Below are 23854 nucleotides of genomic sequence, written 5' to 3' on the forward strand. Positions count from 1 at the left end.
AGTTGCAAGGAGAGATCAGAAGAATTGAAACAGTGCTTTTCACTATCATAATTTTAATCTTAAATTCCACAATATTGAGGTTTTTTCCCCACAGTTTTCAGAAGTGATGAATCTGTGTGAGAATCCTGGATTCAAATACCCTCCTTCACCCCACCCTACACACACCTAATATCTGACCTCAAGAAAAAGATAAAAAATCCAACCATAGAGATAAACTGAACTATGCTTCAGTAAGTGACAGTTACGTCCACAAAAATTTCTCAAAATTTAAATACATACATAGGACATGTTGCATCTGCAACATGTAGGTCAAACTGCAGGGAGTCAGAAAAACTTCAGTTTCAAAACTGTAAGAGTGATAGATTAAGACAATCAGAAATGAATAAAACTATTTATTTGGGAAATACTTATTAAAAGTTATAAGCTTTATTATTTCAGTCATTTGAAACTGGAACATAAAAGAGGAAGATAGTACAGGGCTGTTTCTTAGGAATATAATCTATTTGTGCTATGTGTTTCTCCCTCTAACTGCAAGACAAATGGAGCAATTAGAATGTTCATATCAGAAGCAGCTATATTACAGAGCACACAGCAGATATAATGGACACTATGTTTAAAGAAATACCTGAAATGAACTAGTGGTAGTAACAAAGATGATTTGTAGTTACAGATACCAGACACAAGGGGATTTACAGAAGGACACATGAAGGAAGGACAGCATTACACCGTTCTGTGATATATTTCAGCAGTTTCTGCTGACAGCAGCAGACTTTAAAGGGATCTGGGACTGTCCATGACCAAAACCTTTAAGTCAGATGGTGAGAAGTAGCCATGCACAGTTATTCAGAGGAATAGAATCACTAGCAGATAAGAACAGAATGGGTCTAGAAGCTATTAAAGTAAGCATAAATCATTATATAAGCTGAAGTTTTTCTTTGCTGGTTAAATACAGATTCTTGGGAGAATCCCCCCCAAAGGCTTGGCAAAGGCAAGAAAGTGAAAGCAACCAGTGTCAAAAGACAGTAAGCCTTGCTAATGTATATTAAATATGTTTGATATGGCACAGCAGCCAGCCCCTGGATCAGGGCCTACGCTGTGCTAGTGCTCTCAGTCTGTACGTGGCCCTGTCCCAGGAACAGAAGGAAACCCAAATAAAAATAACACCACTTCCCAAACCTGCAGAAGGCTGATCTAGATAGCCCTGTGGCTTGACACAACACAATCTCACACCCATTCCCTTCACCTGAACACTGGTGGTATTTCAGCCTGAGTGAACTGACTATATTTTCTGTCAGGGATATCATGGACTCCAGCTGTTAACAAACAAACAACAAAGAAAACCCAACAAAAAGAGTCAAAGCTTTGAACAACAAGAAATATCTTGAGAAACAGATAAACAATCAGCATTCAGACGACTCAAAGAATGAAAACAGACTTAGCAGGGCTTTTAGCTGGCAGCCTCACGGACCACGCCAGCCTGCAACTGAGGCCTGAAGACAGTGGCCCACTCCCACTTAGTCAGGGGCTGGTACCTCATTTCCTCAGCATCTTCTGAAGTTTCAGTTTTGTTCTTCCCTTGTAAGCCACCCACACGCTGGAAATACAGGGGTGAAACTATCAGATTTCTCACCAGTACTAGAGGTCCAGTAGGACTAAACGCAAAATTTCTAAATGATTGCATGCAGCAGTCTTACAATGTCTTTATGCTTTTTAGACTAACTGCAAAACCTATTAAAGGCAACACAGACTGATCCAAATCCACCCTGCTGCAGTGTAACAGATGCCTTCGTTACTCTCCTGCCAGGGATACTGTAATTTCTTTTTCCCCATCCTACCGTCCTCTTAACCTCCAGCTCATCAGTCTATCGCATAGATATGCGTATGTCGCAGAGGGATAAGGGAAACTTTTTCTACCATATTTGCAATGCCTCTGCTTCTGTATTAAGTTTCAAAGCCCAGTACAAAAGTCATGTAATTTAAGCAGGGTAAAGGTTCCATAAAATGCAATCAAATTAGAGCAAAAGAACCTATATTTAAAAGTAATGACATTAAAGCAGACAATAAAAAAAAGTACAAGATATATTATTTTTTAAAACCATTCATGCACTCGTACCACACAGAAAACTAAGAATTTGAACAAACTGATATAGTTTATCAGCAGATCTATTGCCTGAGGATTGGATCTGAGAACACAGCTGTAGAGGAATCCTTGTACTACTGCAGCCAATGCTAAAACTTCCATCAACCACAAAGAAACATAAATTTATCTGGCACAGAAGAAAACACGTTTTCAAATGCACAGAAGTAATTGATAATTCATTTCACCTTGATTCAACTCTGATACAATCTCTCATCTTTGTGCTCAAACCTATTGTGGAATTTGTCTTAACCAATGACACAATCTTAAAGCTGCTGTCTCTCTCTTCTCCACTCTGTATTACTTCAAAACACCTTCCAGTACCCCTAATTTTTTTAGGACTACATTCTTTTTCAAGTGCTACTTTTTTTTTTCCTATCTCTATCAAGCATTATTTATTAATTATATTAAACTCTGGTGCAGACTTTTTAACATATATTTTGTATGACACATTTGAGAAATTCCCTTAAATAAGTGGTAATTAGAGTTGTAAATTTACTGGTTTGAATGCGATTAAGCCAGAATGCAGCCTCTGTAAATGCAATATCTTTATGCATTGATAATGACGGCTGACCTTCATTTAGAAGCCTTTTCCTTGGGCCAGAAAACTGATATCAGAACTTGTGGCTGGATTAGGACCTCTGATGGTATTAAAATAAGGACCAGCTGCTGCCCTAACCACATTAGAATGGCTTTACTGCACTTTTTGATTACTATCAGCTAGAAAAACAGTGGTTTTGTTGACATCAGAATGACAGTTTGCTGGAGAGAGAAGGGCAGAACTCTGTTTGATTATTAGCAGATATTAGCTGGTAAGAACTACTTAGTATAACAAACCAGAGACTTTTCTATAGACTACATAAAGGCAACTTTTTTCTTTGAAAGATGTAGCTCTCCCTTGTGTCATCAGATACCGGAAGGGTTGACTTCTTGCTCTGAAACTTTTATGTTGGCACAGCACGTATTAATTAGATACAAGAAAGTTCCTGCAGAAATCATTGCTGTGTTTTATTCCAAGTGTGACCTGGTATCTATCTCGTTGGCTTTATATTGCTTTACAAAATCATGCTACACCTTATATTACCAGACAGGAAAAAAAAAAAAGCAAAACCACCCACCTCAGGGTAATACTGGTAAAGAATAGTAAGTATCACCAGTTACAATAATTGAAACCCTCTCCAACTTGGGAAGTAGGAAATAGAATAAAATTGCATGGAGAGATTGCTGCTAGGTTCTCTTATCCTAGAAGGCAACATATCCTGCTATCATCCTGGAAAAAAGGTTCAGTATTCCATGTACACGCAGTCAAACTCTCAAATATTTTCAAGCAGAATAATCAGAAGGAAAAAACCACCAACAAAACTTCTCTGTCAGCAGAAGTCCTTGGTTGAACTCCACGCCCCAGCTAACACTGGTAGGGAGTTCAGAGGAAAGGCATACTAGCTTCAGTGTTCCAGGCCAGATCTCGATTTCCTCAAAGATCAAAAGGCATCTGAGTCCAGGAATTTAGTTCAACCTATTACAGGAGACAGACAACTGCAAAGTGGAATCTAAATTTGTACAGTGTTTAGGGATATCTGAATCAGACCTACCCACAGCTTATCCTACCATGTCCATTGTGCTAGAGAAAGGAGTAATTAACAGAATGATTCTTTACTGACTTACAGATAAGACCTTGCAACTCTTTCTGGCTCCCAGAGCCTATGTTTTCTCAGGCCGCAACAGAAGGTCCTCATAAGCTTTGGCATGGACTTACCAACACCTTTGTTAAAATGTCTCATTATTCAAAGGTCTGTATATTTTAGTAGAACTGACAGAAAATGATATTCCTGTACAAAAAAAAATTGAAGTACTTACCCTGAATTATCCTTTTCCAGGAAATATTTCCCACCCACCCTAGTTTCTTGAGATAACGTGTTCCCTCTAGACTGCAGAGTAGAGCATGACCACAGAAAGCCAATACTAGAAGAATTTTTCCATAGTTGCTCTTAAGGAAAAAAAGTACGTTTCCAAATTTAAAAAGCAGACAAGTAACTGCTGTCTTGTGTGTTCTGGAAAGAACATTAATCAGTTTATTTTTGTGATTTACAAACAACTAGTATAGTTAGTGCTTTGAAGCACTACTCCAAATTTCAGCTGCAACAATTGCAGGCGTACTTTTAACCCAGTTGGCCTTTTGCCAAGCACGTTCTCCCATGAAAACAAGGGCGTTTGTGCTACTAAGCACCCCATGCATGGATGGGAAAATAATCCCAAGTACTGTATAAATTATTAGACAGCATCTGCATTACAAACAGTGGCATTTCAGGCCCAGAAATACTTGTTACTTTTTTTTGGTTGGTTGTGGATTTTTGTTGTTTAAAGAAAGCAAAAAACAAAACCAAAACCAACACACAACACAACACTACATTTTCAGAGCAGCAATTGAACATTGATGGAATTGAGGAATATTTGGAGCTTGGTAATTCCTGGATGCCAACAGGATAATCATGGCCAAGTATAACTTGCATGGGATGAAGTGGACATACGCACAGATTCAACTTTGTGCAGTTGTAATAGTATCACCATCTCAGTATGCCCTTTGTGTTTCTTCAAAGGCTATCAAGTCATAAAGCTTATGCATTTTTCCAGAGAAACTGTAGAAATGCTGAAGCCTTTCAGTAACAGCCAGACCCACCTGAGATGAAAGACAGAAGGAATGCCTAAACCAGGCTAGACTAATAACTCCTTGCAGTTCCATTAGAAATTATGCAGATCACCTCAGAGGAAATTACTGTCAGGCTCTATATGCATACATAAATACATGAGCTGCCTTTAGTACCCTCAGCAAGTTGTCTTGTGAGCAGCAACAACAGCAACCTTAAATAATCTCTGTATAAATATATATTGAAAATCTGAAAACACAAACAACATGAAAATTAATTCCTTTTCTTCCCCTGAACCAGAATGAATGCTCAGTAGACCCCAAATATCAATGAAGGTTAACTTCACTACTGCCCCTTCTCCACCTAAACCGCAGCACATTACTGTTACCTGGTTCTAGTCCTAGGGAGTTCCAGACATTCATATGCTGTGGGGCTCTTGGTGCCAGTCATGTTTAGGTAGTTCATGATACAGTATGCCCAACTTCATGAAGTGACTGCTTTTGTTATCTGAGCTCCTCAACATAACTCACAACTAACCTGTGAGTAAAGCACAGAAACAACAGCTATATAGAGGAGCTGTTACACCAGCATCCCATACCATGTGTCAATTCATAGTTGACATAGTTCCCTCCCTGGCAGTGTTCAAGGCCAGGTTGGATGAGGCTTTGGGCAACCTGGTCTAGCGGGGGGTGTCCCTGCCCATGGCAGGGGAGCAGAACTAGATGGTCTTCAAGGTCCCCTCCAACCCAAAACATTCTATGACTAACAAGGTCCAGCAGCTGTACCACAGAAAGTAAATCCAGGTAGGTTTATGAATGACAAATATCAACAGCTCAGTCAGGTCATAGAGAGGACTTATATAAAGGGGCTGGAAAAGTTGGGATCATCACTCCAGCAGTCAGATGGATCTCAGACACAGAGCATGAAAGTTCATAGGTGTTTTTAGCTGAAATACTGTATTGCATAGACACGGTTCCTAGGGAAAGTACTTGAAATTAGTTACAAAACAACATATAAATGCCATAGAAAATGAATTTTTTTAGATTTCATGCTTCTCAGAGCAAGAACAGCTTCCTATAGCTTTATTTTAGTGCTTCCATAATCATACAGAAAAAGTAGTTCTTAGATGCCTGTAAACCACCACCCAGGGAAGAGCCCAAGATAGGATTCCCAGAGGGCAGCTATGATTCATGAAGTGCTGAAGGACACAGCTCCTGCAGCCTTTCTTTGCAAGCCCTCTGTATTTTTATTTTATTGGATGCATATACAGTGTATAGTAAAGAAACACTTCAATTTTTACAGAGTGACAGGGAATAACATTCATCCCATTTATAAAGGGGAACAAAACAAAGTAGGTAGAGATTCCACAGCACAGTCTGCTTCAAGTGGCAGTTTCTGATAATGTTATCATACCAACGGACAACAACCTTAAAAGGTAGAAAAACTGAAAGTAAAACAAAGCAACAGCAAGTGTACCAGGAAGGCAGAATGAAGCCTGCATTCCTTTCCAGCCTTGGAGCGGTGACTTCATCTTTGCTAGGGTGACCTTCCACTGAATCCAGGCTTGAATACTAATATTAGACTAAAAAGAAGTGTGCCACCCTCTAAATATAATGATGACTCAACACCTAGAGGCTTCAGTGATGTAATATGACCAAAGAGATTCTGACTTCACAATCTAGATTTTTTTAAAATGAAGGCAAAAGAAACAGATCTTCCCCTGCAGAAACAAAGCCTGCCTCCTAGAGCATCTTCTTGAATTAGCCTGTAGGAAATGGGAACCAAAGAAACATTTCACACATGGTGGCAGACACACCGGCTCCACTTTGTTTAAAAGGAGCACTGAACAGACACATTTCAATTATATGCTTCAGAGTCAAAGCATCAGTATAAAGTTTCAGTTCCAGGATTAACATATAAAAGTTAAAGACAACGCAGCAGACCACTGAACAGTCCAGTGTCTTTTACTGCACCTTAAAAATAAAAATAGCAGCATGAAGATGTGCTTTGTTGTGAAAGCTGAACACAAGTACAAAGGAAAAAAGCTTTTCCAAGTAAGGCTACAGAGTTCTCTTAAAGCATCATCCTTGAACAAGTATTCTAGCACTTACTTGAGGTAGCTTTAAATCTTTTTCAAGGCCCAAACTCAGTAATACATCTTTAGGAAAAAAAAGTCAAAGGAAATCTAATGCAGACTTCTGCAGTAAAAGCAAGTAGTCATCCAATACATGTAACATGAAGGAATCCCACATGAAAATAGTAATTGTTTTCATAATAAAGTCCTTCCATTAAAGTTGGATTATCTTTTCCATTGACTTGCTAGTTTGACTTTTGTCCTCCCTTCCCCACCTCACCTCTGTTAAGCTCTCCGTTCGAGAAATGGATTTTTAAGCACCTTCATTCCCCAATCTTGCATTCACATGCTCACCCTCCTCATCAGAAGAATCAGGATACACTTTAGCACATGTTCACAGGATCACAGACTGGTTGAGGTTGGAAGGGACCTCTGGAGGTCATCTTGTCCAACTTCCCCACTCAAGCAAGGCCGCCTAGAGCCAGCTGCCCAGGACCATGTCCAGACAGCTTTTGAATACCTCCATGGAGGGAGACTGCACCACCTCCCTGGGCAACGTGTGCCAGTACTCAGTCACTCAGTAAAAAAAGTGTTTCCTGAAGTTCAGAGGAAGCCTCCTGTGTTTCAGTTTGTGCCCATTGCCTCTGGTCCTGTCACTGGGCACCACTGAAAGGAGTCTGGCTGTCGTCTTTGCACCCTCCCTTCAGGTGTTAATAGACACTGATAAGATCCCCCAAGCCTTCTCTTCTCCTGGCTTAACAGTCCCAGCTCTCTCAGCCTTTCTTCATAAGCAAGATGTTCCAGTCCCTTCAACACCTTAGTGGCCCGTCACTGGACTCTCCCCAGTATGGTCATGTCTTCCCTGTACTGGGAAGTCCAGAACTGGACACATGTTTGGTCACTGTATTTTCTCATGCAGAAATAATAATACTATCCCCTATTGGTTTGAATTACATTACTTACAGGACTTGGGCTATCATTTCCTAGGCAGCTCCACCATCACTAAAAAGCTCAGAAACTGATCATTCTTCATCTGAAATATAACTATCAACTTTAATAGGTGCACCTTCCAATTTGAGTCAAAATAGTGGAAAAAGAAGAGCATACAGCCTCTAAACAGCTTGAGGAAACACATCCTTCCCTCATATAAGCATATTCTAATAGTGACAGTTTTGTGCAAGCATCTCCCGAGGCATTATAGCACCTGAAGAAACCATATTAAGAGACAAAGATGCTTCACTTTGACAGTGTGCTTACCAGTTTCAGACTGAAGGAAATTACACAGTCACATTACAGAAAAGATGGTTTTACAAAACAGTGATATATGCATAACAAAAGCACAACAAAAGGGTTACTATCCAGAAAGCCTGAGGGCTACGTGTAGCAACTAACTGTTAAGACACACACGTACCCACCCTTAGGAGTAATGAGAGTCATGCCCTTTGGCTCTCCACCACAATTACTTTATCAGGAAAGATAAAAGGAGCAGCACCTCCCATTCAGTCACACTATCAGCCAAAAATAAGTCTCGATTTTGCCATATCTTGCTCATGTAAGTAGTCCCATCAGTTTTTCCAAGAGACATGGCAAAACCCAGGGTTTAGGAGTAATTTTATTTTTAGCTTCTTCACAGTAAGACTTCCGTGACCCAATCTAGTACACTCCAAAAAGCCCTCAAAGAAATCTGTCCCTACCATTAACAAGTTATATGCCAAAACAAATGATCAGAACACAGGACAGTGGTGGGGGCACAGCTGAATGTGATCCCAGCTTTGCAACAGGACTGTTGGATAATATACTCTTCCACACCTTTGTTCTTCCTTAAAAACTAAAAAACTCAATATTTTCTAGCCACATTGGTACTGAAAATTAAATTGTACCTTCTTTACAAGGAGCAGGCTGTCCATGATGGGAGTGGAGATAAGCAAAAGCACCTCCCCCCAGTTGTAGCAAGCTTTAGTGCATTGAGGCTGCTAAGCCATCCTGTCCAAACCCTTAAACACCCATCTTATCGACCCAGCTATCCAGGGCATTCTCCTGACCTATTTCTTTCCAAGAACACAGGTCTGAAAGGTAGAGAAATTTTTTTTAACTAGGTGCTCTGTTACTGTAGTAAAATCAGGTATGTGTCACTAGTACAAATCTATATTCTCCCTTTCTTCTGCCAGTGTTTAAGATCAGGCAGTCACTCCTGAGCAGCTTCTTTTAAGCCAGATGGCATCTCTCATCTTCAGACCCCAGGGCCCACAACTCTTCAGCCTCGCTATGTCTATGACCTTAGGGTGCCAGCCAGGAAAAAAACTCAAGCCTGGCCTGATACAGTTTCTTCATCTGTAAAGGACATGGCCTTCAGCTGCAAGAATTCCTCATCTTCAGAAAATGAGGGTCCAAAATCAGGCTCCCTACAGATGCCATCAACACTCTTGGTAGACTACACAGAATTCTTTCTGGGAAGCACTGTACAGCCACATGATATTGCAAAAGGGTATATCTGATACAGGATGCAGTAAGAATAAAGTGAATCAGCTTCTCCACAGTACAGGCATACATGCAGCTAAGTGTTCCCTCAAGGCTGCTGCAGGCCTGTACTCAAGCACAAACTAGAATTTACCCTACATCTGATACAAAGTAGTTCAAAAAATATTTAAGGCATTTGCTTTTTTTTAATTTGAAGGCATTTTAAATCTATCTTTAGTGAGTATATTGCTTAGATATTTGTCTGTTAAAAGTTTGAACTTGACAGTTCAGCCTCTTAAGACATTCCAGGTAATATAACTTTAACAAGGTCAGTGTGAACTTCTTTACATTAATACTGGTGCATGCCAAAGCCACTCAAGTTAAGTTATTTAAATATTATTTACGCAGCAAGTCCACACACCAAATCAAAACAATCATTTACAATGACAGGTTTCTCTGGCTTTCTTTACTAGCTAACTTTAAGTTCCAAATCAATTATACTTCCATTTTCCACCTAAAAGTGTAGGTCAGGAGTAAAAGTCAAAGATACATTGCAAAACTTTTACTTTCTGCAGAATGGATAACACAATGAAACTACTGTAGATATAACCATTACTGAAGTACATTCTTTGAAAAAAAATTAGTGTACCACTACATATACATTGGATCAACACATTATTGAAGATACGATTGTTAGCAGCATTTATTAGTTGTGATTGCATGAGATTTTAAACTTTAGTTTTGTAACCTGACAATATTTTATATTGAATTCATGTGTGCTCTCATCCTGCAGCACCAGTTAATAATAGAAAGGATTACGGGTATTAATCAACTGGGAACACAAGTACATGTTCTACAGGAATAATAAAAATCATAATCAGCTCCCCAGGTCCTTGGATTTAATGAGAAATCTGAAGGTAATCCCATCTAGTTAAATATAGACTTATGGGAGTAACTACTTACCTGCAAACAGAGCTGTTCGAACCATGTCATTGACAGTTTACAGACATGCACATGGAACAGAATATCCACCTCCACAACCCAGCTGCTATTCTTAAGAGACATCCTTAAGTCCTGCAAGTCTTTGGGGATTGCTATCCCACATACTTACATAATCCCCCATTCCATTTTTTAACTAAGCCATCAGCTAAATACTAGAATCCAGCTCTCAAAAGGGAAAGCTCAGAGGCAAGTGGGGATAGAATCTCCAGAGGACGAAGAGAAATTCTCTAGTTCCAGGCAGGCTTCTGTTTTCTTCCTTTAAAACTGGACTTTCAGACCCATTCAACTTTTGTGAAGTTCTTTACCAGATGGTTATAGAATTCCACAAAGTGGCACAACATAAATGCAAGATGCTTATCAGCAAAAGGACTTAAATACAATAAAATACTGCACTGTTTTCCAAGATTGCAATTTAGGATTTTTTATTTTATGTATAAATATGTTCATTTTGTTTAGTGCTGTGGTATGAATTTTTAATCTGTATTACTCAAACATACATAAGACATCATTATGGAAGACAAAGATGTCTAAAAAATTAAACACAAACAACTCCACTTGTACAGCCTCAGATACCCCTTTCAGTACCTTTAACAGGAAGCCTGTATCCTTAGATGTATTGTTTTATTTCCCTTTCATCTGGTAATTTCCCCACTAGAGACCCTTTGACTAGGACCAAAACTGGCCAGGATGGACAATCTGATCTGCAGTTTTATCTGGATACCTCATCAGTCAGTTCCAGCCAAAACCCACTTTACCACAACCAGCATGTTTCTGAATTGAAAATTCTGGACAAGACACTCAAGTAGCATCCGATGTGCCTGTAACAATTAGCTTAGCCTAATTTCATCAGACAATAAAGCCCCAAGCTATCAGTTTTATATTCCTGACGTCTCCATCAGGAGAAATACTAGGCTAAGAAACAGGAACTGAACACTTCCTGCAAAAGTTGATCTTTTTTTTAATTTCAAGAGGATATTGTTTTCAGCCATTCTGTTTTAAACTAGTTAAGAGTTAAAAATATTCTCACACAGTTCCTCTTGTCTTTGTTCTCACTATCATTCATTTTAGATCTTCCAGATAAAATAGTATTTCAGATAACTTAAAACATTTAAGAAAATAAGGCAGCCTCCCATCACAGTAGTATGTAATCAGCAAGGGGGAAAAACTTCGACATGTTAACTTCACCACCTCCATCACGACCACAACTATGGTTGCTACAAAGACACATAACCACATTTCAGTATTCCGCAAATCTGAACAAAAACATTTATGTTCACCATAGTTAACAAAAAGGCTTTTTTGAAATAAACATTACAGCACAGTGTTGTTGCCACCTTAGAAAACTCATATTTGTGATCCAGTTTCTTTGTACAAGACAGATTAAACTGTTTCATTGAAACTGCAATAAACACAAACATAATGCATATGTTTCACTTACATTGAAAATACGGAAACTGACACTGTACCTTACTGTCCTCATCTTCAAACACAGACTGGTGAACATTACAAGCAAAGAGAGAATTCGGGAGATCGTTGAAGTCAATTATTTCATTAAAATCTTCCTCTGCAAAACATCTCTTTAAATCGTTGTCTCCATTTATAGAGTAGAGTAAGAACTGTCCTCCATCCTCCGGGATGCAGCCATAGTGACCAAGGCCTCGCATTCCAAAGAAGTACGAATCTCCCCTCATCCCTGGCAGCATGGACAAGAGAGACACAGTTACACTACACTTTTATAAATATCGCATACACAAGTTAACCCAGAAATTCTTAGCTTGTAGGAAGTATGTGTCACGCTATTTTAAGGCAACAATTGACCTCTGAAACAGGGCACTAAGGCTGGTTTCATCAAGGCTCAAACAGGGACTTTGCTTTAGTTTAATTCATTAGCACAGAAAAGACATAACAGGACAAGCTGTTGAACACAACCAGAAGCAAGGCATTATTAAGTGCCTCTTGCTCTAAAAGAAAATACTGTGTTGTATGGATTTAAGAGAGTCATGTTTGTTACTGGGAAGGCAGGCTGGTGTTTCTGAGCTTGCAGTGGGCTTGGAGAGAAAGTGTGATGCACTAGGTAAGAAAATGAAAATTACTTTGAAAATTATACCAGGCATCAACTCAAGAGGAAAAAAAGGAAAAAATAGACCCTGTTGGAAAGTAGCATGAACACAGATACATCATAAAAACAGTGTAACTAAGACATGTCACTATTACAAAGAATAAAGCCAATTTTTTTCTATAGTTTAAGGACAGAACTCACCCTTTTCTTCCATGTCCATAAGCAATTTCTTTGTTTGCATCTTAATCGCATTAGGAAGTGAATAAAAAAGTGAAAGGAAGAATGGACTCAAGAGATGATTCTTAGCACCTTTTAGGAAAATCCTGCTGACTTTGGAGTCTTTACCCCAAATCCATTAGAGTAAAAAGATAATTTTAAGGCACACTGAAGGACACAGAAGTAACAAGCCCATACAAACAGTATCCTTATTGCTGATACAGGAGTAAACTTTATACCAAGCAGAGTAAGTAAAGGTCCAGTGCGTTCATTGGTATAAATTCATGTATTTATCATGGCTAGTATAAACAATCCTTAGTACAGGGGTATTAGACATCAACCTATAACCTCTAAAGAGCTCCAGTAAGCTGACTAGAAGCTATGCAGAAGAATAATTCTCTTATATTTTTGTTTCTTTCAACAACAAGATGCAATCATTGGCTGCTTTTTCTCCTCATAACATAGAGAGTTAAGAGAGTTACATAAACACAGTATGCTCATCTGTTTCAGATTTGTCCTTGCTCTATGTGTACTTGTTATTCTCTATAAATAGTTGTAAATATTAGTTCAAATACACTATTTAGAACTAGTCTCCAAAATTAAACCCTATCGGCTTATTTAGACTTAATCTCAGTAAAGCAAAGCTAAATTATGGAGCTAATTTGCCATGCCTGTGCCTTTCATATAACCTCATTTCTGCTGCAGCTCTGAAATGACATTTGGCCAATGACAGAGCACATCGTTCTGTAACCTTATGTTAGGAAATGTCAGTAATTGTTATTGCTGAAGTCTCAGTGTTAAGAACAGAAGTCCTCAAGAAAATAAAGTCATGCTCAAAAGTATCAGTTCAGGACACTTGAGTCCACACTTACCACACTCTCAAATCGCTTGATAGAGACACAGATCTATTAGGCAGTATTAATCAGAACAACTGAGTTTGGAAGGGGCTGCAGAGGTCATCTAGTCCAAACCCCAAGGTCAGATCAGGTTATTCAGGACCTTGTCCAGAGGTAAATGTTGTACAGCAATACCACTCACAGTGCATATAATGATCTGCGGAGAGCTGGTAGGTCACAGGATCTTAGCTGTCCTCCTTTTCCAGGTACTAAAATATATTACACAGCTAAAAACAGAATACTTCCCTAGTCCTTTATTCTATGCTTGTAATTTGTCAGGGAGGGGTTTAAAACAAACAAGGATGCAGTGCTGTAAGGAAGCAGGTGTAATGTGAAAGCCTCAGGCCAATTACCTCTTTTTACTATGTCAACCTGAGGACAGGTTTCTAGACTATCAAATGCACACTAGTATTTTCACCAACTCAGTCTGACTCATTAGCACAACTATCTCTAGCTAATTTCAGTTTAGTAATTTAATTCTAAGTGCAGGAAAAAAAGCCTGAACAAATGACAGAGGATGTGGCTAGAACAGTCTACATTATTGTATACAAACTCAGTATGACAGTAATACTGCCTCTGGTATTTAACCAACTGACTCAAGCTAGTATTACCATATGTTTCTGTGTAAACATACCCAGGTAAGTACTATAAAGAAATCTTCACAGCAGCAACTACTGAGGAAGAAACTTAAGTTCAGAATGCATTACCACTCTAGCAAAAAACATTAACAGATTATCTACTCCAAATGAGAACATCTCTAAATGTGTTTGCCGTTACATCTAGCCTGTATCAAGATTAGATTCATTGCTTTTAGGTTTATGAAAATAAACCTCAAGCCTGGTATGTAACAAAATATAACTTACCCAGCAGAGCAGACTTTTGTGAGTATAAATTATTTCATTCATAACAAACTACTTGCAGACAGTGAAGACACTGAGTATTTTATAGTCACACAGGTAAAATCCTTCTTCCCCCACAAACATTAAGCTGGAAGAGTCCAGTCAGCAGAGAGGGATGTTTCAAAGCCAACTTTACATGAGAGGATAAAGAAGACAAGCTGATATTCAAAACTCATAGGAATTTGGATTATGAATTAACACTCAGTAGGCATTCTAATGAGAAGAGGGGAGACTGGACAGAACTAAGAGTAATGAAGTCTAAAGATGTACAAGAATGTCCTAAGGATATAATGAAACAGGAATCTGCTGGCTGAATGGTACTTACAGCCAAAGTAGAGCAAGAGAGGCAATACAGTACATTTATTTGCTTTCCATACATATTTCCAGTTATAGGAGCTGATTTCTTCAGTTTTACTTTTTAGTCCAATAGATAAGCTTCACTTTCACTGTAAAGTGAAAGACTTTCACATTACTGACAGTAATGTTAAAGATAACTTCATGGCAGCTAACAAGTTTCATACATCCTGTTCCCCAATGCATAACAAAACTACTAGCCTATGTGGAGAAGTCAAGAATCTCAATATTATCAATAGAAGTAAGAAAAATCTACAGGTTTCTTTGCTAAACTGTTGGGTTTTGTGTTATGGCTCTCCCTGGAGGAAAAAAAAAAACCCAAATTATAAGGTGCTAAATAGGAAAGGAAACTTTTAAGAATCAAGCAAAACCACTATGACAAGCAACAAAACGGAACAGGATTAAGTTAAAACCATGAAGTTCAGGTTATTTAACCATATTAGTTGACAATAAGGAAATAAGCATATGCTATAGCAGGCAATTCTAAAATACATAGGCTTCAAAGTTCCATCTGAGATTAGAAATTGATAAATACTGTTAGATTATGTGGCAATAGTTTTGCTCTCCTAGAGCTCTTAAAGGGGAAACCTTTCTCCTTTTTTCAGTCAATTTGAGACAGGTTTGTTCAGTGGGATTTGGGTACTGGCCAAGTCTTCTCAAGAAAATCACAGTCTTGCACGTCTTCTGACCATCTCTCTTTCAAAACTTGTAAGCGGTAGGTGGATGTGCATACATACACACACCTCTTCTACACTTAAGATATACTCAGAATATACCCCATCCCACTTGAGAAGTTGTGGCAGGAACCTGATGGTGCACAAGTCTGTGGAACCTGATAGATGCATCTGTAGGTCCTGAGGAAACTGGCAGATGAAGTGGCCAGGCCATTCTCCATCATATTTGAGAAGTCATGGCAGTCCAATGAAGTTCCCAATGATTGGAAAAGGAGAAACATAACCCCCATTTTTAAAAAGGGAAAAAAGGAAGACTCAGGGAACTACAGGCCAGTCAGTCTCACTTCCGTACCCAGCAAGATCATGGAGCAGATCCTCCTGGAAACTATGCTCAGGCACATGGAAAATAAGGACATTACTGGTGACAGCCAACATGGCTTCACTAAGGGCAAATGGTGCCTGACAGATTTGGTGGCCTTCCATGACAGGGTTACAGCATTGGTGGATAAGGGAGAGCGACAGATATCATCTACCTGGACTTGTGCAAAGCATTTGACACTGTCCCATGCAACATCCATGTTTCTAAATTAGAGACACAGGGATTTGATGGATGGGCCATTTGGTGGATAAGGAATTGGCTGGATGGCTGCACTCAAAGAATTGCAGTCAACAGCTCAATGTCCAAGTGGAGATCAGTGACAAGTGGTGTTCCTCAGGGTTCAGTATCGGGACCAGCACTGTTCAACATCTTTGTCAGTGACAGGGACAGTGGGATCGAGTGCACCCTCAGCAAGTTTGCTGACAACACCAAGCTGTGTGGTGTGGTCGACACGCTGGAGGGAAGGGATGCCATCCAGAGGGACCTGGACAGGATGGAGAGGTGGGCCCGTGCGAACCGCATGAAGTTCAACAAGACCAAGTGCAAGGTCCTGCACTTGGGTTGGGGCAATCCCAAGCACAAATACAGGCTGGGCAGAGAATGGATTGAAAGCAGCCCTGAAAAGGACTTGGGGGTGTTGGTGGATGAGTAGCTCGACATGACCTTGCAACGTGCACGTGCAGCCCAGAAAGCCAAGTGTCCTGGGCTGCATCAAAAACAGTATGATCAGCAGGTCGAAGGAGGGGATTCCGCCCCTCTGATCTCGTGACACCCCACCTGCAGTACTGCATCCAGCTGTGGGGTTGCAGACATGGAGCTGTTGGAGTGAGTCCAGAGGAGGGCCAGGGAGATGATCAGAGGGCTGGAGCACCTCTCCTATGAGGACAGGCTGAGACAGTTGGGGTTGTTCAGCCTGGAGAAGAGAAGGCTCTGGGGAGACCTTGTAGCACCTTCCGGTACCTAAAGGGGCTATAGGAAAGCTGGAGAGGGACTGTTTATCAGGGCATGTAGGGATAGGACGAGGGGTAATGGGTTTAAACAAAAAAAGGGTAGATTTAGATTAGATATTAGGAAGAAATTCTTCACTGTGACGGTGCTGAGGCACTGGAACAGGTTGCTCAGAGAAGCTGTGGATGCCCCTGGATCCCTGGAAGTGTTCAAGGCCAGGTTGGATGGGGCTTTGGGCAACCTGGTCTAGTGGAGGGTTGAGGCCTGGCCATGGCAGGGGGTTGGAACTACATGATCTTTAAGAGGTCCCTTCTAACCCAAACCGTTCTGTGACTGTAGGAATTCTGATTAGTGTTCCCTCCACTAGTAAGTCAACTTGCAATACCCTCACTATTAAATCCTCTGCCCAATTTAAGATGGAACCTGCACAGTTAAGAACCTCTGTATGGAATAACTACTGTATAGCAAAGTAAGATTGGTGAAACAAGGGCCAGGTACTGCACAATGCACAGCACAATTAAAATAGAAGTCTCAGTCATAGAAGATATACATGCTGCCCAAGAGACAAACTGCCTGTGAGCCTGAGCTCAATGATAATCAGAGGGGACAAACATACTTGAATCAAGAACATTTGTTAGCACACTTCAAACCCTTGGGCTCTAAGTTCATACTATGACTGGACAGACTAGCACTTCTGCCAAAAGATGCAACATAATCACCTCAGGCTTCTCACTTCCAACACCAGTCACTTCCCTACACAGAGACAGGCCCCATGCTACCTTTTGTAGTGGAGAAAGCATCTCCTGCTCCAATTCATGGCACAACCACACAACTGATTCAGTTAAAGGAAAAGACCAGGCCTAAGGAAAAATGTTTGGGTTTAACTCCATTAGGTAGATAAATGTTTGTAGCAACCACAAGTGAAAAAAAACAGACTGGGCAAAGCTTTTTGGGAATGGACAGGCAACAGCAAACATTAGGATTTTGCTTTTCAGCAACTGATCTACCTAAAGCATTCATGAAGCCATAGTCTGAGTTTTCACAGTTCTGCATGAACTTCATAAGTCACCATATCAGACATTTTCAGCCAGTCACAAGCTGGAATTCTTACCGTTTTCTGCATTATTTATATAAAACAAATCATAATTACATATCCTTTATTATGTCCATTAAACACCTTAAGGTTGTGGTAGTGGCGTCTTGTGGCTTCTTTGAATTTATTTGGCCACTTCAGGCACTCCTCTCAAAAAATATTCTCTTTCCAGTTCTTCTACTAAATGAGAACAAAATAATTTACATTTCAAATCCCTTAAAACAATTAATTCTAAATCACGTATAATCCATGAACTGGATTGCCATATAAAATAAACACAAATAGAAATTATCCCTTATGTAACTATATTACAATCACTGGATCACATTCTCATTTATATTAAAGCTCCTTTCCACAACTTCTGACAAAATAAGTTAGCTTCCCCCCTGTTATGGTCCCTTTTATATTAGGAAAAAAAACAAACAGAAATACATTCACATAAGGGTAAACTGTACTCATCTTACTTTTAAAAGGTAAAGAGTTCAAAACAAGTTGTGCCTTGCTTCTCACTCCCCAAAAGTCAGGAAATTGTTCAAATACTTAAGATACCAGAAGTTGTCATGCAGAATTTCTAAAGAAGTGGCAACACCATAAAAATAATGCAGTATCACTAAGGCATCATCCAGCACCAATATTGATGGTAAATTCATTCACCAAGATCTTAAAAAGGGACCACACTAATAAACTCTAGAGCAGGATTGTTCCCTTTAGAAGGCTGAGATACCAAGACAAACAAACCTGAGCCCAAGTTCATGCAACCTACAGCTAATGCCAATTCCTTGCCACGTTCATTACCCTCTTTACGTAATGTTCATCCATGTGTAATCTGTGTTCCTAAGTCATTTCTGACTTTGGCCCTAAACTTTCAAGTCAGAAATTACATTACACAGAATAGAGAACCCCAAGAGTGCAGTACTATTAACCCTTGGAAAACCACAGCAGCCCCTATGCTTCCAGACCCTGTATGGAATCTCCTTGTCACTTCTTTCGTGCAATTCATAGGCACAATTTGCATCACTGTACACTGACACAAGTTATTTCAAACTTCTCCTGTAATGAAGGGGTGCAAGAGCTTGTAATTTGTGATAGTTCTTCAAAACACAAAGCAAATACCCTTACCACTGGAACAGATTATATCGTGTCAGTGTTACCCCAATAGATAGATAACCAAAAGCTCTGTTGAGATTCCAAGTGGAAGCTAAGTATTCATTCTGTTACCTCACTATTTTTAGACATGGTACACCTCTACTTAAAAATTGACAGAGACCAGCAGAAAATTATATTGACTGGCAAACAGCAATAGCTTAATGAAGTTTCTATTTGAAAAATTCCTATCAAAAAGTAATGGGTTTTTAGTGTAAAACTGAAGGGGCAAAGATGTACATTTTATTCTGAAGTTAAACCCCTACAGAGCAAAGAACTTCAGCTGAGATTTTGCTGAAAACAACTAGAACACATAAAGTGTTTGAATGGACCAATGCCTTATCTATCACCAAGCACATATAGATTGATCCACTGTTTTTCTGGAAACTAATAAGGCATTTCCTTGGTGACCATTTTCCTGTCTTAAGAGTTTTTAAGAAGAGTCCCTGAGGGACATCAAGAAACAGGCACATATCTCTTGAAATTGCTAGGAAACTTTACTTTTTTTTTTTTAAACAGTGCTTGCCATGACAAACAACACAACTAAAAATAGAATAAAGCAAACAAAATGTTACAAATAGAAACTTGTAGTTTATAGTGATTATATTTAAAGCATTATTGAGTCCTGAGCATAAACCTGGAAACCATAATCTACATGAATCAAGAAAATTTGGGAAAACAAAGCAAGAAGTTGCAGTTGGTTTTAGAAGGGTCCAGAATAAGTGTAGGGATTCCACCTCTGCTCCTAGTAAAAACCACCCCCAAACAGCAAGTTTTATCATAATTCAAAGGGGGGGGGGGGGAATCAAGCCCACCAAGTAAGATTTTACTTAAAACATTCACTGACCTAATGAGAGCAGAGTCACCAGTCTTAACCCAAGGATGCAACTCCTGCTGAAGTCAACTGGACCTACAGCAAAGGCTTTGGCAGAAGGCACAAGTATAACAGGGAAGATTCAGATAATAGCAACCTACTGCAATTTCATTCCATTCTGCAAAATGAACACTGGAGTTTAGTATTATTTTTATACGGTGCTAATTCTTCAGTATAGAAAGCTCCCATGGACTTAAATGGAGACATTTTACTTAATTAGAAAGAGCAGAACAGGACCTCATGTGACAGGATTAGTGAACTGTTGCAGTCTCAAAAGCAATATAGACTATAGTCACCCCTTCCCTCAACCTTCACCTCTGCGTCTCCCACCTGGGCAATGACCATTCCCCTTACACTAATAAAAATTACTGGTACAGTGAAGTTCACTCATATTTTAACCCCAATTTGGTTAGCACCACACAAAAATAGCGTCAATCTCTTACAGAACTGGCAGATATGAAGAAGAGGATTTTATTTTTTTAAAATGCTAACTGGTGCAAATCCCAAACATTCTAATCCTTTCCATTGACATTCTAGCCATATTAAATTTAGCTGAGACTTTATAACTATTTTTGGAAGCTTTTAACATCTAAAGGGACTATTCACTTTTATTCATCTAAAGCAGGGCTGGCCAGCTCAAGCAGTTCAAGACCTGCATATTGCTCAGAAGGGCAGCTGTGCCTCCCATGCCAGGGATGCATCCTCTGACCAGTAAAGAAACTCCGTTGGCACTCGTTTGCTAAGCAATCTGTACCTCCAGCCCTGGAGAAAACAAGCCAGCAGACACTGGTGCTCAACCCTATCAAGTCAAGACTCCAGTCCCATTCCACAATAGAAAGATGACACTTTGACCAATGCCAGGCATGAAGATTTTCTGTGCTATTCTTAAGGTCAAGAAGCTAGGCTACAATGAACCAACCACTAAAGTTACCATGGTAACATGAAGGTATTCAAAGAAAAGAAAACCCTCCCCAAACAAAAAGAAACCAGAACAAGCTTTCTGATTACCTTCACTTGGCCTCAACACTACTCTATTTAGAGCTAGCCAGTTTTATAAGGGCCACACAGTATTACATCCCTGGCCTTCAGCCAGCTCTGTCACCTCACACAGGGGTCAGTGGAACACTCATTTAATAGCCTTCTAACTTGTCACGTAAAATTCATAACTGTACCCCAATTCTTTCCAAGACCTACTTTCCCTTTCCCTGTTGGGAGGAAAAGAGGAAGAAGCCACGTATGTCAGAACTACATGCAAGAGGAGCTGTTCAGTGTTTAACTCCTAGAAGATACTCAAGACACCACGATGACCTGGAATAAAAGTTCAACGTTACCTTGAAAAGGATTTTCTGCTGGTAAACACAAGTAATTTATAACTTCAAAACGTTAAGGACACCAATGCAATGACAAACATTTTCAATACAAACAGTGACAAACCAAGCCACTTGATCTGAATACATACTACAATATTTGGAAAAGGACAAACTAGATCACGTAGCTGACAACTTCTCAGAAGTTTAAGGAGAATGGGACAGTTTCTGCTGTTAAAAAAGGTACTAGTTAACAAAGCTGATAATCTACAGAAAGTCATCTTCTGTCCTGGTTTACTATGATACATTTTTAGTTTTTCTGATTGTTTTATATTCTCACAGTATTGAGAATTCTATCTGCTCAGGAATTATGTGTAACCATATAATTTAGCTTTACTGTAAAAATAAATGCAACAGAGTTTCTTTGCAGTAATTATGTATTTTCATAGAAAAGGAGTTTTCCTTTTCTATAGGGCAACCATTCTAACTAGGTAAACAAAGAGCAAACCTATTTGTAAGTGCAGAACTTGAAAGCCTAACACAGAAGCTCATGTAAGGCATAACCCTTGATTAAACTACAATCCTCATTTGTATGATTTTTTTTCAGCTGTATAAACCTACCACATATTTTCCTTTTAGGAAACTGAATTAAAATCAGAACTCAAGCAGCAAAGGGACAAAAATATTTTCAAGAGATGCAAAAGAATCTAGGAGAAGTGGGGAAAAACCATACCAACAACTTTGGAGAGGTACCCGCTATACAAACATCAAATAACATCAGTGCGTGATGCTGCAGCTAACTTTAAAGCAGCCCAAGAAGACTCTCCCTCAGGGATAAGGGCTTCACTGCAGCCCTGCACACCAGCCTTAGCCTTAAGTTGTACAAGTAGCTGGGACAGCTCTGCACCACTGCAAACCTCCACCTGCTCTGAGCCGACACCCAGCGCTTCCCGCACGGCTGCGAAGACCCCAATCCACCCCACCTCCCCTCTGCCTGCCCCACACGCAGGGATGCTCCCTCACCTCACCCACCTCTCCATCCCCACCTGCCCCGGAGGACGAGCCGCCACGACGTTCTGCCACACCGCACGCCTCCACCTCCGCCCACCGGCCATTTCCAGCCACCCACGCGGAGCTGCACGGCGGGAACCGAGCCCCCCCCACCCCCCGGAGGGCGGGTGCCCTCGGGGAAGCGCCGGGCTCGCCCGGCAGCCTGTCCCGCACCGCCCCGCGCCCGAAAAGCCACCGGTGAAAGGAGCCCCGGGGTCAGAGCGGAGCCCAGGGAGGGGGCAGGACAGCGGGAGCCGCCGGGAGAGCCGGCGGGGCGGTTACATAACCCCGCCACGGCGGGAGCACGGCGCCAGGTCGGCGGGGCAGAGCTGTAACCGGGCAGCCCCGCCGGGGAAGGAGCCCCTCGCGGCAGCGACTCCGCCCCTACCTGCTGCAGCTCGCTTGTCCTTCGCCTTCCCGCCCTCCTCCCCTGTCGTCGTCGCCGCCGCCGAGCCCCGAGGACCGCGCCGCCGGCTCCTCAGCGAGCGCCGCGCACCTCTCGCCAGCCCGCGCCGCTGAGGCGAAGGTGGAGAACAAGGCGGGAGGGGTAAAGGGAAGCCACAACCCAATCAGCAGACCCCTCCACCCAAACAAACAGGCGGGAGCCACCAATAAAAATGCGAAAAAGCAAACTGGCCCCGCCTCCTCCATCCCCTGGCCACGCCCCTCACCTCCCACCGCTTCGCGCCCGGTCTCCGTTACCAACGTGGGCGAGGCGGGGGCAGCGGCGTTCCCTGGGTCCGTGCTCTGTGTGGGGACAGGTGAGGGGGGGGGGGGGGGGGTATGTGTCTCACTTAGTTCCCGGCATCTAGGGAGCGGTAGGAACCAGGCAGCGGTTTGTGTCCTCGTTACTAGTGCGTGGCAAAGCTTCCCTCCCTCAGGGTGTCGACCCTCCTGCCCTGAGGTGAGGTGAGGAGAGAAGAGACGAAAAGAGGTGAGGTGAAGTGGGATGGGGTAAGGAGATGTGAGATGGGATGGGGGTGAGGAGGGATGGGATGAGGTGAAGTCGGGTGGGATGAGTTAGGAGACAGATGGGATGGGATGGGGATAGCTGGGGTAGCATGCAGAGAGAAGGGGTAGAATGGACACCCGCACAGTGCCAACACACTTCTCCATGGGTTCAGTGACAAACCTCCTAATATCCCCCCTCCCCGTGCCTAAATGGAGCTTCCAGCCACCATTCCTCTCATCACCGATAAGCAAACTGGCCCTTCAAGTGAGCTCCGTCTGGAACAGATCCAGTTGTCATTTGTCTCTTCTTCAGTCTAGCAGGTGAATGAGGTGTATCTTCTCATTACAGATGAGGCCAGAAGGTGCATTTGTAGGACTCTAAAGGAATGTCAGGGTTACAGAGGAAAAAGGCTGATCATGGTCATGATCTTAAAAAAGAGCAAGCATTCAGGTGCCCCCAAGGCACACATTATTAAAGAAAGGGCTATTTTCTCTCTTCCAGCTGCGTGTCAGAGGCTAATGCTGATTTTCTGCAGTGTCTTCGCTTTGGAATGTAATACAGAGGGATTTAATCAATAGGGTGATACAGAAATGTAAATAGGTTTCTGTAAAGATGGCTTTGAAAATCTATAGAATATAATGGAGAACTAGAAGACTCCCATATAATTATTAAATACCCTATAAAAAATCCATGAA

General features: G+C 41.1%; 1 protein-coding gene across 2 annotated transcripts in view; it reads right to left on the reverse strand.

The window, feature by feature from the left end:
- The window catches only part of RCAN2 (regulator of calcineurin 2), a 95339-nt gene extending 72587 nt beyond the window's left edge, over nucleotides 1-22752 (reverse strand). Inside the window, exons 1-2 of one of the 2 annotated variants that reach the window (XM_075750480.1) lie at nucleotides 22596-22752; nucleotides 11782-12008 (exon numbers count right to left, since the gene is read on the reverse strand). In XM_075750480.1, coding sequence (XP_075606595.1) covers nucleotides 11782-12006 — 225 coding nt within the window. In that variant the 5' untranslated portion in view covers nucleotides 12007-12008; nucleotides 22596-22752. Of the gene's footprint in view, nucleotides 1-11781; nucleotides 12019-22595 lie in introns of those variants that run through there. The other variant, XM_075750479.1, reaches the window with a different exon arrangement.
- Nucleotides 22753-23854: the final 1102 nt, after the last annotated feature.

This window comes from Balearica regulorum, chromosome 3 (genome assembly GCF_011004875.1).
Source record: "Balearica regulorum gibbericeps isolate bBalReg1 chromosome 3, bBalReg1.pri, whole genome shotgun sequence".
Classification (NCBI taxonomy): Eukaryota; Metazoa; Chordata; class Aves; order Gruiformes; family Gruidae; genus Balearica; species Balearica regulorum.